This window comes from Tachysurus vachellii, chromosome 20 (genome assembly GCF_030014155.1).
Source record: "Tachysurus vachellii isolate PV-2020 chromosome 20, HZAU_Pvac_v1, whole genome shotgun sequence".
NCBI lineage: Eukaryota > Metazoa > Chordata > Actinopteri > Siluriformes > Bagridae > Tachysurus > Tachysurus vachellii.
In genome coordinates, this window is record NC_083479.1 from 14,086,037 (window position 1) to 14,102,797 (window position 16,761).

At 35.9% G+C, this 16,761-nt stretch overlaps 1 protein-coding gene across 1 annotated transcript; it reads right to left on the reverse strand.

The window, feature by feature from the left end:
• Window positions 1-333: 333 nt before the first annotated feature.
• Window positions 334-16,697, reverse strand: slc38a9 (solute carrier family 38 member 9). Its single transcript, XM_060895781.1, has 15 exons — window positions 16,595-16,697; window positions 14,981-15,107; window positions 12,813-12,942; window positions 11,506-11,624; window positions 11,359-11,422; window positions 11,186-11,279; window positions 10,395-10,565; window positions 10,230-10,289; window positions 8,833-9,033; window positions 8,440-8,547; window positions 7,769-7,875; window positions 6,218-6,331; window positions 5,952-6,100; window positions 4,052-4,141; window positions 334-3,104 (listed from the first exon to the last, which is right to left on the reverse strand). The coding sequence occupies exons 2-15, from the start codon at window positions 15,067-15,069 to the stop codon at window positions 2,939-2,941; spliced, it is 1,662 nt and encodes a 553-aa protein (XP_060751764.1). The 5' UTR covers window positions 15,070-15,107; window positions 16,595-16,697; the 3' UTR covers window positions 334-2,938.
• Between the last annotated feature and the right edge of the window lie 64 nt (window positions 16,698-16,761).

Here is a 16,761-nt window from a genome sequence, read left to right on the forward strand (position 1 = left end):
TAGCAGATTTTTTTATTCATTTGTTTAAAAAATACAGATTTTAAGTACATTTTGTAATGAGCCTTTAAAATTAAATAAAAAATTAATACAATTATAAATAATAAAAAAATTCTTTTCAGCATTGTTAAACTTTTTTTTAACTGTTTTGCTGGAAGTTCCTTCTCAAACCCATATATCATGATTAATATATCTTGAATCATGATATACAGTATATTTTTTGTTGTATCGTCTAGCCTTTCTATCGACAGATTGTTCTTTTTAATTCCTCACTAATGAGTAATTATCCATCGAATATTATACAGTGGGCAAGTTAAAGAAGACTAAAACATGATCTAAAAGTTTGACACTTTATTAAAAATGCGCATGAGAGCAATGAGATATATGGCTTGCCAAACAAAATGTTCTACACAACTTTCCAAGCTTTGAAAGTTCCATTGATATGCAAATTAAAGTATCGTCATACATCTCCAGCTTGACCTTTTAAAACACTGAGGAATTTTGACAAATCAAAGTAATCAGAGAAGAACATGAAAAATCCAGAGACGACTGAGATCACAGAACATCACAGAAAGATCAGCTCATTTATATCCCTTTATATCAGTATTCATCAATACATTTCCATTGATTAATTCCACTGTGCTATACATAATTCATGGTAATAAAGCTTGATAGGTTAATACATATCTCCAGAAATATTAGCAACCTTCTTGAAAATGAGCTTGAAAATGAATACAGTTTTTCAAGCTCATTGTATACAGTACATACAAAAACCTGATACGATAACCTGTTTTTTTTTTTGTTTGTTTTGTGTGTGTGTGATTACATTAGAAACAAAAAGAAGTACCACAAAACAATGGTTAATGGTTTTAAATGCACAGCAACCTAACAATTAAGATTTTGTGACCTATGCTGTGTAAAGAACAACAGCAGAGAGTTTATTCCTGTCTAACGTCAAATAATAATGTCAGAGACTCGTGTTGATTAGATGCCGTAAATGTAAATACATTTGGAAGTAGAAGATCTCCTAATAGAGGAAACATATTGGTATTCAGTAGAACTGTTGATGTTATCAATCTTCACAACAGCCCCAAAGCTGACAGGGAGTGGAGACATCTAAAACCTTTTGTTATTACCTTCACTATGCTTAATGGTAGGCATAACTCCTTATATATTCAGTAGGTCATAGTTAAAGGTTGTTTGGGGGGAAATTATTAGTTGTACAATACACACACAGATCATCCATAACATTTTAACCACCTGCCTAATATTATGTAGCTCCCATAAGACCTCTGAAGAATCTGGATCCAAGATGGTAGCAGCAGATCCTTTAAGTCCTGTAAGTTGTGGGCAAGTTTGGATTTGTTTGTTCAGCACATCCCACAGATGCTCAAGTAGATTGATATCTGGGGAATGTAGAGGTTTCATCAACACCTTGAAATTTTTTTCATGCTCCTTAAACCAGGTAGCAAACAATGTTCTTCTACATACTTAGTCTGCTACAATGTTAAGGTTGTTTAGGTGGGAAGAGTCGAAGTAACATTAACATAAATGCCAGGACCCAAGTTTTCCTAGCAGAACATATTCCTGAGCATCACACTGCCTCCACCGGCTTGCCATCTTTCCTTACTGCATCCCGATTCCATCTTTTCCCGAGATAAGTGTCCCAAACGCGCACACCGTCCACATGATATATATATATATATATATATAAAAAAAAAAAGATTCCTCAGACCAGGCCATGTTCTTCCACTGCTCCATGATCCAGTTCTGATGCTCACATGTCCATTGTAGAAGCTTTCAGAAGAGGACGAGGGATGGGACAGCATCAGCACGCAGCCTCATACACAACAAAATGTAATGCATTGTGTGTTCTGACAGCTTCCTATCACAGTCAGCATGAATGTTTTTCAACAATTTGCTACAATAACTCTTCTGTGGGATCAAACCATCTTTATCTATACGCACATGAGTTTTTACATCGCATTGCTGAGACACGATTGGCTGATTTGACATCCTGCAAAAATAATAATAATAAATAATAATGCAAAACATTGTGCATATTCAGGATTACATTGTGCAAGCGCTTCAGGTAATGTTCACAGTAAACATCAACATGAGGGAAAAGTGTGATCTCTGTGACATGGTTGTTGGTGCTGGTTTGAGTGTTTCATAAACTGCTGATCTTTGTTTTTACACAATTTATTATTTGCAAAAATAGTAGAATTTTTTAGTAGAGTTTGTGCATGTAATGATAATTATTTTTTTTTTGCTCATTTTTATGAAGGTAATTGTAATGTGTAAATTACAAATCATTCAATAAATTGTTTAGAGAAACCGAGTGTACAAAAAAACAAGTACAAAAATAAAACCGGCAGCATGTGACCTGAACATTGGGCTGGTCACAGTTTGAAAATACAGTACAAATCTGCTTTAAAGAAAAAAAATCGTCAAATAACATGGAACAGTACAGTTGAAAAAACAAGTGTGTCACTCCTCAAGTGTTAATAGTCCACCAGTGATTATAGTCACCTGCCTGTTAAACAGGTGCATACAAATTCATATCTATTATAATCACACAGTGCTCCTGTCTGTGGGCTAATCCACCGCGGCGGAACCATGAACAACCAATGTTTCTTGGCAGCTTTATTTTGAACTTAATTTCAATTAAAAATAGAATTAAAAAGATATTATTATAGCACGGATGCTAACACAAACGTGCCAAAGGTTGATTTTGGTTGAATGTTGGTAACATACTAAAATCACTACAATGGTGATTTTCTTTTTCTGTCAGCAGGCTGATTTCTTTTGCTGAAATCCTGCAAGTGCCATGACTTTATTCCTTGATAATGCAATACAGGAAGTCCAATACCACCACCTAGTGCCAAAACCAGAACTACAACCGTGAGAATCTGTGCTGGAGAACAACGTGATGATGGTATTACATGAAGAATTGGGCCAGGAGGTTGGCCATTCCGAGCACGATGAGGAAGACGTGGAAGCAAGCAGAGGGCCAGCGCAATTCACCACTACGTCTCAGAGCCTTCAGATGGACAGCTGAGGGGAAGACGAACACCAGAGCCAAACCACATATTGCCCCTGAGTACCTACACACACACACACACACACACACACAAAGATAAGTTAGAAAATATACACAGCCAGTTCACATTATTCACACACACACACATATCTCTCACACAATCACACACACACACAGACAGACACACATCTCACACACATCTCACACACACACACGGATAAGTTAGAAAATATACACAGCCAGTTCACATTATTATTTTTTTGTTCTGTTATGCTGGTAGATTTGCAGAAAAAATAATCGTTGGTGTTTTTTTTTTTAAGATAAGGATTTTTATTTGGAAAGTAAATCTGAAACATCTTGCTCTAGTGGGGTACTTTTTTTTTTTTTACTTTTCCTGACTGATGAGTAAAGCTAGAGGGAGCTAGAGGTCATTGCTATTCATTTAAATGCTGTTTACTTTACATGCAGAGGTGCCTCAATGATGACTACAGTAAAGCTGTGCCATAAAGTATAACAGATCTTAGCATGAATGACACAAAATCTAATGGCACTAACTTAACTCACACACTGTGGTAAAGCTGTGACTGATTTTTAGATCAGATTTGGGTTCTAACATTTACCCTAAATATTAAATGGTGATAGTAGTAAGAAAACAACAACAATAATAATATAATAAACGTATTTTGCATTTATCACTGTATCTAACCTTGGTTCATGCTACTAAAGAGCATGGACTTATCTTTCATACCAATGTGGCTTACATATCCTGAACTCAGAAGACTATATTAAACACTATAAAGTCAGTGAGACATTTTTGATTGAACGTCTTTTTTTTCTTACATAAATAATGACTCTAATCACAAGTTGCACCATTTTAGTTGTAAGCATGACACAAATCAAATAGAGCATGCTCAGCCCTGGTCCCAGATATTATTATAAACTCTTATTTTGTAATAATACTGTTATTAATTAAATGTTCACACAATTGTGTTATACATTTTTTATTCTTACCTGATAATGGAGCCAATGTTGGGATAAAACCTGGCTATTAGGACCCCGATAGCCACAATGATGACATTCAGAATGAAGACATGGAGAAAACTAAAAATTATAGATATGATAATAAAATATTAGGTCATTAGACACTTTACATGTACTGGACATTTTTATTTTGATAACTAACATTTATAAACATTTATGACTCTTTTTTCTACTTCCAGTCAATTTCTGCTACAGAGATTAATAGTTTACAGATCTTTTTTGTTTTTTTCCCCCTCAACACTATTCAGTTGTCCTGCCAAGTTGACCTTAACTGTCCTGTATGTTTGTTGTATTGTGTAGTTAATTCATTGTTTGCACTCGTCTCTCACTGTTGTGTGTTTGCACTAGTTCTGTGTACTTCACTGCTGTATTGAGTTAAAAACATGCTTGACCTGAAATGTAAGGTACGATGACTAAACCGTGGTGCCAATGACTAAAAAAGGAAATACATTCACAATTTAATTCCAAATGCATGTTGCTACTTGACAGAACAAAGCTGCAGTAGGAGCAGCTATCAAAAATAATCCCCAACACTCAACAACATATTGCTATCATTCCTGTACAGCACTCCAGGCTATTTCCTGAAGTTTTATAGTATATTCCACTTTACTGAGAATTGAATGCGTTTAGTCTGGTTTCAACAGAGCATTTGTGCATTCTGTGGAAAATGGCTGTTCTAAATGGAGGAAAAATGACAGAAAAAAAGTTCCAGTTCTTGGTGCCAGAATGTGGGAAATTCATCTAAGACAATTGTAGAAAACAAAAAAATCTTTACAACGAAATGTTCCCAAGAACAACAAAAGTGTCAGTTATCAGATATTTGTTGGTTTATTGGTGTTATGAACCAGTCCCACTTAACTGGCTGTTTACAGTATATTGCTCACATTGTCTAAGCAGACATGGCCCTTTTTCTGTTTGTGTGTCCTGTGATGATGTAAACAATCAGTGAAATTCATTACGATATTTACTGTAACTGCAGCCAAGTTGCATAGAATTGCACAATTTGCTCATCATTCATGAACAAGGACACTCTACATTATTCACTGGTGTGGATTTAATGTCAGTGTTCGAAAGTTTTTACTCTATTTTGTAAATCTATTTGTATTTTGTGTGCAAGTTAAACGACTATTACACGCTGAACTTTTTTGAGGACAATTGTGCCTCAGAATATTAATTTGATCCCACCGGTTTATTCTCATCGTCCTTATAAACGTTTGCTTATAGAAAGAAATCATGGCCATCACGATTACACGGCTATTATTATTCTGTTTAATTGATTATAAAAATCATGCAATCAGATATAAATCTCATTCAGATTGCCAGAGACCCACATCAAATGATCAAATGCATGCTTGCAACTTTGTCAAGCTTTAATAAATGTTATAAAAATATTGTGTGTGTATATATATATATATATATATATATATATATACATACATATACACACACACACACACACACACACACACACATATATATATATACACAGAGCATATAAATGTTGTTGGGACCTTTTTTGGCACTGCACACCAAACAAACACTAAATATAAGTATGTTTACCTCATTTAAGCCAGTGCAACCTATGTTACCTCAAACTGAAAGAAAATACCTTTTTATATGCCTTGGGGTATATGCCTCGTTATATGCCTCGTTATATGCCTCGTTATATGCCTTAAGCATTCTCATGTTTCTTTCTAACACCTAGTTTGTTAACAGCCTGACAGAAGCGCAGTTTGGGGTGACAAAAGAATCTCACTAGAAACCTTTTTTTTTTTGTAAACCTACATTACGAGACAGTTTCACTGTGTACTGCAACAGCTATATATGGTCGAAATGACAATAAAAGCTTCTTGACTTGACTTGAGTTTACCTGGGGTACTGATCACCAAAGAAGTGGTTCATCAGCTGCACTCGGATCAGGTAACCCAGCAACGGGAAGACTGTGGTCATTTGGAACAGCAGAAAGGCTCGAGCCACAAACACCATAATATCACTGCTGGGAAAATTATCCAGGAAGTTCTGCAGAAAAACAGGAGTCAAATGTCAGCATGAGAATCCATGGTGAAATAACAAACAAACCAGAAATAAACATATATCTGTTATAATGGACATAGGTGTTAAGCAAATTAGGCTTACTGGTTCAATGCAGTCTTTATACAGTGGTGGAGAAGGGAAAGAAGCAAAGATCAGAACTCCCACATAGAGGTATGTTAGACCTACTAAAAGGTAAGCCAAGGACAAATCCCGAACCTGCAAACACAAAAAAGCTCATTCTAAATAAAACATTTAATGAATAATAATAATAAAAAAAAATTCAACAGCTAATGTTTAGTGATGTCTTTAGTTGTATAAAGGGGAGCCAGCAGTTATATGACTGGTAAGAATTTTTAAAAGGATCTTACAAAAAAGAAAAATGACACGTACAAATATTGGATTCACTTTAAAACACCTGGGATCAAACCTGCTGTGTGTGTTATTGGCATCGAGGAGTGCAACATTCGCAAAGCTGGATTATGTGAACAATGATAGGAAGTATGCAGTTTTCTTTGATAAGTAAGCAGATACAAAAACAAGGATGTTCTACAAAAGCCATTTTTATACACGGTCTTCAACTACACAAAAAACACTGCTTTAATAGGAACATGTGTACACCTGCTCTTTCAGGAAATTATACAAATAGCCAATCCTTGTAGCAGCAGCACAATGGCACTGTAGCATTAAAGTCATCTCCTGTTGTAGCCCATCCACCTCAAGATTTGATGGGATGAGCATTCTGAGATGTAAAGAGTGTTTTATTAGTTACCATAGACTTCAGGTTGGCTCGAATCAGTCCAGCCATTCACCTCACCAATACACTAAACTAAGTACACCAATGTTGTATGTGAAAACCATAGGAGGTCATCTGAAATGCTCAAAGTCACCGAGATCACATGAATGAGTAAATATAAAGCTAAGGGTTTAGATTTGATTCCAACTAAGCACAAGCCACATCTAAGTCTATTGAAAGACAAGATCAACCGATTAAACAGTTTGGAATCAGGCATGGCTTCTGTTTGTTTGATATGAAAACCTGCCCCCACAACTGCCCTCTGTGGATCAGATTGGACATCCCTGATGTATACCATTACCATACAAAGCTATATAAAATGTATAATATAAGTTTAGGGCGTGATCAAGATGTATAGGAGAAAGCAATAAAGAATATAATAAACAGCTAGGTGTACCAATGTCTTTTGTAGACAAGATCTTATTATTATTATTATTTTTTTTTTTACTTTTTTTTGTACATTATTTTATTTAATTTGACCTTATTTTAGCATTTTATCTAGTACTGGAGCCCTAGCAAAAAAGATGATTCATTTAACCAGCATGTGATAAGAGAAGTGTAGAACACTCGGTTAAATAAAGATGTGAAACAAGCTATACTTTGTTCCAAATAACATGACTTCTGCTGCCGTCTTCCTGCTCTCTACTGACGAGGCCACAATGGGCACTTTCTGATCTGCATTTACAACAGAGACTCAAAGCTCGGTCACGTGCAAAACTATAAAATCTCTGTTCCCTAAGATCTGAGCTCTATTTCTGTATTCAGCAAAGAGTAAAATGATATAACGTGGTCTTCTGGTTGGCTGGATCCCAAAATGGTTGTGACAACGGATGTGAAACTGAGAGAAGAGCTGTACTCACGTTGTTCTCCTGATGCTTGTTGTTCTTCATGAGGGTGATGATGCAGTTGTGGATGAAGAAAGCCAGAGTAAGAACACCAGTGAGTTGAGGAAAGAGGAGTCTAAACTCTACACAAACCCACACAAGCAGATTATGGATGAACAATAAAACAAGTTGGTTCTACATTTATGCAGCTTTGCTGTCTTTGTTTAGGACATAAGCTATGCACTAAGCTGCGATGAACACAGAGGGCCTGAGGCCTTTTACTTTATCTGAAAAGCTAGTGATTGTCAATAGGTAAGCAAGGTACCATGTTGCTGATGTGTTGTCTTGGTGGAATCATTTACGGTCAGGTAAAGAGAGAATTTTTTTCTTTTTTATGCCTGCAATAAGCGAGTTACTTCTTGTAGTCCCTTATGCCCTGGTTTTATCTCATTGGTTAGATCAGAGATAAATTATTCTGGGTGTAAATTCCAAATGCTGCACAACACCATTCTCTTCATGAAGGAAGGGGGGGGAAACAAGCAAAAAAAAAAAAAAAAAAAAAAAGAAAACATGGCTTCACTGTTACACAGCAATTTTGCTGTTCAACCTCTGTAGGTAGCCTAATGAATACTTTATTTTACTTTGGCATTTAATTCATCAATGCAGTGTCCCTTGTTAATTCAAGTCCACCCGTCACCGGTGTTTACCTGGGACAAATAAATCGGTGGAATCGAACCAGTGAAACTCCAGGTGAAATCCAAGCTGAAAAGCTTTAACAGTGACCAAGATGATCAGGTAGATCACTGAAAATGTGCCTGTGTGAAATTAAACAAATCCTATTTACATAACAGTCATCATGTTGTTCCCCATACAGAAAGCCAAACAAACATGACATGGAAAATACAGTAAAATCAATAACTCCCATACAGGAACATGCAAATCAATTGGGCTGAATATAGAAACATCTGTGTCAGATATTCAAATCACAAGATCAGTGAAATAGCAGTTGACCTTCATTATCATATCTAATCTAAATATTCAAACAAGCCCACCACTACAGTTCCAGCATTAGAGCAAAATAAACAAATGGATCGTCTTACCCAGAAACGTGAACCTGGCAAAAAAGGAGGCCGAGCGGAAGTTGAGCAGCGGCAGCAGAAGCACGATAAGGTAGAAAGGGATCGTTTTGGTTTTATTCCACCAGTGGTCAAACAACACTGTATCTGTACTGTTATCAATGATATAATGCTGAGTATTGGTGCTGTTCCAGTGTGGATCCACATCTGGGTATGGACAAACCACTGGGAGAGATAATGGGATTAGATTACTGCCACTGTACACACAGAGCATAAACTCATTAAGCATTAGTTCACTGAGTATACTGACTGACACGCTGTGGATTGATTAAATATATAAAGCACACAAAAAAATTTGCTTTTTAGGAAATTGTTAATGAACTGCATTTAAAGGAGCATGTAGTATGTTGGTATTTTAGAGTCAGTGTTTTTGGTGACAGCTAGTTGAAGCTGAATGGTTTAAAATTCAAATGCAACATTCAAATACAAATACAGCGCCCTGCCACCATATTCTTTTGAAAACCACACCATCCAAACATAGGAGGTTAGGGCACAACACAACACATAGCAACAAGTCAAAGTTTGGTTTATTATAATGATTATTTTATTGGATATGCAGAAACAAAGGAGCAACTAATTTGAATAGGATACAATAACACTAATTGCCTGATCAGGTCCATTGTGTGGCACAGAGACTAGAGTTTCTGTTCTGCTTCTCAGCTTTTGTATTGATAACTGCCAGAGGAGACAAGTGCACTGAGCCAACCCACAACTGACAGACCTGTTGCATCTAACAGACAGGCAAAAAAAGGCGAAATATACTCTCACTGACGATGTCTGGAACACCTGTACTCCTGCTCATTCATGAAATAATCTAATGAGGTAAAGAGATTTCTTTAATGTTCACGTCAGAGATCACTATTAGAGGGAAAAAGTGATTTCAGTGACTGAAGTGCTATAGTGAACACAGGTTGTTAGAAACCTGACAGCTGAAAACTGAGACCTATGTTTATCCAGTCTTGAACTGTCCAGTCTGTGACCAGGAAGCTGAAACTGTAGTCTCAGCTCCCTGCTCTCAGCTGACAAAAACAGAAACTGACTTGGATTTTTGCTGTTGTAGCCCATCCTGTTGTAGCCCATCCGTCTGTTGTGCATTCTGAGATGTTTTCTGCTCACTTGTCCTGGAACAATTGCCTATTGTACACTTCCTGTCATTCCCCTCAGATCTCCATCAACAAAAAATCATTTCCTCCCACAGAACCATTGCTAACTGGATGTTTTTGCCTCATGCTTGGCTGATTGGATAATCGCATAAATGTCAGGGATACATGAGTTCCTTTTGAAGTGGTTCAGCAAGTGTATAGAACAATATACATTAGGAATCATTAGCTTCTAAGATGAAATATTTCACCGATACTAACCTCTCTCCGTTCCATTTGTGCCAAACTCTGAATCAGACATGTTGACATCATGAACATAGTCTGGTGATAAAAAGGAAAAGCGCTTTTACCTCATAACACATTAAACCATTGTCTCATCACGATCAATCTCTGAATTCATGGAAGTGGCATGACATAACTGCTTACTGTAAATGAATTTGCCCGTGTTAAATAGGAAGTTGGACATAAGCACCCAGTAGACCACCATCGCCCCGACCAGCGATACCATGGAAAACAACAGACTCAACCACTGTCCCAAACTTCCAAAGTAATATTTACACACATCAGGAAACTCCCAGTCTGAAGTATCGATATAAGCTGTGATAAAAAGAGAAGAAAACACAAGCTTCGTATAGCAGTTCTCTCTAGAATTGAGGGTTTATTTGTCCGGAGGAAGAGACCATAACCTATGGCCTTCTTTATCTAAAATGCTGAATCAACATATAGGACACAAAAGAGCAAACGTGGAACATAAAGCATGATGGTAAATGTGTCAGACAAGGAAGTACAGAATCATTCATTCCTACATTTCTGCAGTCATGTGCCAACAGCAGTAAACAGCTCAGCAGTGGTAGAGTAGGGAGGTGCCAGTAATAATGCTGACCTTCTAAAGGAGTTCTTCACTGCTTCATTTATATTGCTGAGACCTGAGTAATGCTCCTGTTTGCTCTAAAAATCCTATTTGAAAGATTTTTAACAAGTGTAGTATGCCTGCCCATAAACAAAGTAACAATAATAAAATAAATAAAAGACTATATTTCTAGGGCAAATTTCTTAAAATGCATCATTGTGCTTTACAATGTAAAAAATATAAATCAGGCCTGGATTTAATCCCGTATGAGTAAGTCCCATTACTCATTAGTGTTTTTAAAAAAACTGAGCAAAAAAAAAACAAAACATTACAATGATGAGCGATAAGTACTGAGTGGCTTGCTTACGTATTGATTTAGTTGACTTCAGGACTCTGTAACAACAATAGAGTGTGAGTAAGCCCATTAGGATGAGGATGATGACTCCGAGGGTAAAGCCAGACTGCAAACCAAAAGAGAAATCCAGTTAGAGGCTCACAATGCACAGGGATATTGTATGAAAACTAAAAATGAGCACACACCTGCTTTATTCCCCATGGCATGCTCAGTATGGACGTACCCATCATTGTATTCCAGATAGCAAAGCTACACAAAGGAGCAGATTAATACTTTGGCATGTTTTTAAGCTTACAGTAAAAATGAGAAAACTTCATAACAACAATACATACATGGTAATAATACTGGGGTTTTTGGAAGAGCCTTCTCCTCCTTGTACTTTAAACGCTGTCCCAAGAGGGCTGTAAATATAGAGCTCTTCAGGTGGAGGGATCACATGGTCAGGGGGAGCCTTCAGAGGTCAGAAGTAATAAACCAAATCATTACCTTGTGACAAACATGTGGTACAATCAGAACGCTTAGAAGTCATTTGCTTTTTAATCATTCCAGAGATAATATAATATAATTCAGTACCACGTGGCCTAGATAACTCTGAATGACACTCGCAACATAAAAACGTCAAAACAATATTAAACAAAGTCGATATGAAATATTAGGCACTCCGGTACTAAACAGCAGTGTTGTATAAAGTACTAGAAAGCAATACTTGAGTAAAAGTACAAGTATCGTACTAGAAAAAGACTTTGGTAGAAGTGAAAGTTACCTTTTAGAATATTACTCAAGTAAAAGTCTTAAAGTACCTTAAAGTATATATACTGTACTTAAGTATCAAAAGTAATTTTCTGATATTTAATGTACTTAAGTATTTGAAGTAAAGGTAAAAAGTAAAATTTCAGTGATTTTCAGTAGGCATAAGAGGCACTTCATCCGGGAGGAAGAATCTTTCATTCCAACGTACAGAAACGTATTTCTTGCAAATACGGCCAGGGGTGTATAACGTTATCTTCTTCACCCTGTTCACCACTATCGTAGGGGTGGTCGTCTACGATAACGGGAGGTCCTCCAGTAGGTGCTTCCATGGCGGTTTCAGTTGTGCTTCCGCCTCCTTTGACAACATTTCTAGGAGCAGTGATTCGCCAAACCTCCCTTATTGCAGTCGCACACATTTATTCTGATTTTATTTTGTAGTAACGAATAACAAAGATGCTTAGTGGAAATATAACGGAGTAAAAGTATACATTTTATCTAGTAAATGTACAGTAGTGGTGTTAAAAGTGAAAGTTGACAAATTTAAATTGGGAAGTAAAGTACAGATACGTGAAATTTCTACTTAAGTACAGTAACGAAGTGTTTGTACTCCGTTACATTACAACACCGTTAAACAGCAACTGCTGACTAAGAAAAGAAGAAAGGATGATCTCTGGACTTCAACTATATAAAGCACCCATGTTATTAGGAGGTGGAAGGAATGGGTATAAACCCATGAAAGTATCAAGAACAACTTGAGAAAAACCTGTGAAGAACTGTAACGGAGCAGTGCTGTCTACACTGCCACTTTAAATACATGCAGATTTAGATAAAGTACAGCAATTTGTTCTGTATTTAGTTTTATACAGAGGACAGAAGGTGCATAGATCACCAGCAGCCTGTCTGATGAAGCAGTCAGGCGACCATAGTAATGAACTCTGCTGTTCAATACTGAAGCCTCGGAAGACACTCGCTCCTGAGCTGAATCCTCCACGATGTTCCTGGGTTCCACATGGAAAGGCCTTCGAGACAGAGACAAGAGCACTAATTAGCAATTAGCTGAATTCACACTGTCAACGCTTCGAATGTGATTTAAAACTTTGAAAGTGCACCTTTACCCCTAGTTTACCCCTTTATGCTTAGATTTAAACTGAAATCCTAGATTAAGATATCTTATTGACATTCTATAGTAAACACGACCATGTTCGAAGTCGTCAAACAAAATTTGACTCATACCTACAGTATGTGACTAACTAGAACAGTTATAACCTTAGTATTGTTTACTAAAATTACACAAACCAAAATTCAACCCAATCCAAGCTCTAATTTCTTTAGAAAGTTTTCTCATGAAAATCATCCAATCAGGTTAAAAATAGATAAATAAATAAAAATCTTGGAAGGAACAATGTTCACTAAATGCAACCAGCTGCTTTTAGCGAAGGAAAATATTTCAGGCATTCACAGTCACAATATCAACACACATCCAGAACATTTCATCACATATATGTGAACACAGATTCAAAGGCTTCAAAACACTTCCCAGAAAAATCACTTGCTGGGCAACCGTTTAACCGTGCTTAATATAACAGATAAGATGACTTATTTGTGATGCTGCTGCAAGTTTGAATAGGCGGAAATCTGCTTGCATTTCTGTGTGTTAATACGGCGAATTAACATCTGCGCTCTGTTTGGAAATTCATCAGAAATGGCAGCTTGTGCAGGCATGTTACAAGCAATTAAGGAGTTGAAATATCAGCTTGTGCAAGCAGTTGAAGCTACATGAAGCTGTATTTGATGTGGCTGCCTGAAAGATACGATGAGGGTGAGACAAAAAAAAAAAAAACGCAACATAAATTAGAGTTGAATTATTATTTGCGCTGGAACATAAAACTGAAGATTACAAGAAAAGGCAGTGTTTGACTCAACCTCATAGATACTTAAGACTACAGGCATAGACATTAGATACACTCACTAGATTGCTGTTAGAGACAGCAGTTAAGCTAGTGAGAAGTTGCTTATGAGTTCAAATCCAAGCACTTTCACAGCAGGCCTTTAACCATAAAACTGCACAAATCTTGTGATCAGTCATGCGTTTGTTCTGTTGCAGTCGGCATAAATGGGACTTTGCTGGACAACATGAACACAACTAGAGCTAAAACATGGCTAAAATGACTCACTTTACTTTGAATATAATAAACAGTACTTGATACTAATGTACTTCCCCCTGAGGTACTGAATCCTCTTAAACATAGGGAGAAAACGTACCAAAATTATGTTCACCTGATATTCTTGCTTTGAGTGCCTCAAAGCATTTATGTGCAGTGAAGACTATCAGCTCTGTACATCCAGGTGGGTACAGGATACCAGGGTGATTCATCAGAAGGAGAAGAATAAAAATGCTTTCCATTATAGGAAAGGTACAATGGTATTCGCTAATGAGTTCTATTATGTATAATCCAAAAAATCTATGCAGCAACATGACACAAAACATCTGCTGCACTGCTGCTTCTTTAAAAATGTTTGTACAGCTCTTCTCTGCTCTGGCAATGAGGTGATAAAATGGACTTCTCCTAGATGTCCAAACAGCTGAATCACTGACGTTCTTCAAATGACATCTAAGAACCTGCCACTTCCTGAAAGACTTAAACTGTTTTAAACCACTTTTGTATGTGGCTATGGATAAGGGCGTCTAACAAATGTCGTAAATGTAAATGTAATGTATGTAGTGAAGTGTATAAGGGCATTTTATTAGTTTATCAGGATACATGAAAATAAATTCTCTTCTTGAAGCACCGACACAGTAACATTGATGCAGTCAGTCCCCTATTTCGACAGCAAAATGGCAGCAATTAGACACTGTAACATCACACTGAGGAAAAGGTACGTGTTAAAGCAATAAATGTAACTGAAGACAGCTATAATTTTGGTGTATTTAGCAAATTGGCCACTAAGTACATAAACACTATATACTTTTATGTTCAAACAGAGTGCACATGTTTTAAGTCTGAACATTCTGTGATGTTTTACTATAGTTTATACCTAAATAAATAAAACTCATACCTTCTTTGTCTGGAGTCCAGAAAGTCTATCTGGTCTGAGTAGTAATCTGCTTGGATCGAACCGAGCAGAGGTTTCCCGTCATCCTCCATGACTCCCTGACTCACAGGCTTCACTTGAAATTCATTGCCTGGACAGAAAAAACAAAACAAAATATAACCACATTTAACTTTTGGCTGCATGCTTAACTCTTCCCACCTGAGGATCCTGCAGAAATCTGAACACATCTTTGATGTGCATTTTAAATAAAAGCCATCCAGTGTTTCTTCAGAAGCAGAATAAAACCTTATAGAAATAATTTAACTGAAAGTAACTAAAGCCAGCTGGACAATGTGTTGTTACTGAGAATCAGACTCCTCACAATTAGATTCCTTTTACGCCATCGGAAGGTAATGACTCAGGGAGGAGAGGTCGACTTTGTCTCTGTGTGTGAGCACGTGTAAAAGAGGAAAAGAAGAAGGGGACTTTTAACATCCGCCCCAGAGAATGACCTTAGCTTACAAAACCACAAACACATTCCAGCTCCAAGTACCAGCTCATTCGATTCCAGCTCGTTACAAGCAATGATTGAACACATTAATCAAACTACATAACCTAGTGAAATGAATAATGTGTGTACATTGTACAAAGCAAATAAACTACAAAACAAATTTATTATGTAAAGCACAGACAATAAATGCTTATAAGGAGGACAGCAATCAAAGGAAGGTTTAACATAACTAGACGAAGACATTTTAATTGATTTAAGATCTTTTGAATATTTCGACACAGTTGTTTAGTCCTTTGAAAACACTGCCACTTTCAGAAATAAGAAACCGACCAGAAATTAAAGTCTGTAAAGTCAGAAATTATATGTTAAATGTACCCTTTTTGTAATGTATACTGTGAATCAAAAATAATATACAGTATATCTTCAATTACTGTAACGTTATATATATATATATATATATATATATATATATATATATATATATATATATATATATATATATCACATATATATATATATATATCACATATATATATATATATATATCACATATATATATCACATATATATATATATATATATATATACATATATATATATATATATATATATATATATATATATATGTATATATATATATATATATATATATATATATATATCACTAATCATCTGAATGTATTAAATATCTAAACAAATGAATTAAATTCACAAACATGTAGAGAGCGTCAGGTATTTGTCAACACTGTTTACTTGATATTGGATAAATTTGTTTTTCATTCAGAATGAATAAGCAGTTGAAAGATTTACATAAGTGTGACATAATAAAATGTAAAAATCAAGTGATATTAAGAAAGTAAAATCCCGGAGATATAATTAAGGTTAACATACCATTACATGAACAAAAAAGTTATGTTCATGAAAAAAAATTTGTAATAAATTGTTACCTTATTTATATAACATATAAATATTATATAGTAAATAGCTTTAGCTTCAATGCTAACCGAGTTCCTGGTTGCTATGCTACAAACCGGCCTTTAACCTCACAAACTTAACATAACAAGCGTCATTAGTTATTTCTTAACATCTTTAATATTTTATATTTTTATTTATCTTTGTTTACGTACCTGAAAACGGTGGTATGGTGTGAAAAACTTGGTGTTTCTACCCCAGCAAACAAAAATATGCTTTTATAGTAACTTGTTTTGAAAGGGCAGCCGCTTTAAAGTCCTTCTGGGAGATGTAGTGAAAATTTTACTTCACTATAACACAACATTATTGAATAGAAACGATA

What these genes read in the sequence shown, in the direction of transcription:
- slc38a9 (XM_060895781.1), bottom strand. Translation starts at nt 15,069, where the DNA reads ATGGAGGATGACGGGAAACCTCTGCTCGGTTCGATCCAAGCAGATTAC. An exon ending in CACAAATGGAACGGAGAGAG is followed by an intron (nt 9,034 to 10,229) that starts GTTAGTATCGGT and finishes TATCTCTCCCAG; the next exon opens with TGGTTTGTCCATACCCAGAT. An exon ending in CACCGATTTATTTGTCCCAG is followed by an intron (nt 7,876 to 8,439) that starts GTAAACACCGGT and finishes GGGTTTGTGTAG; the next exon opens with AGTTTAGACTCCTCTTTCCT.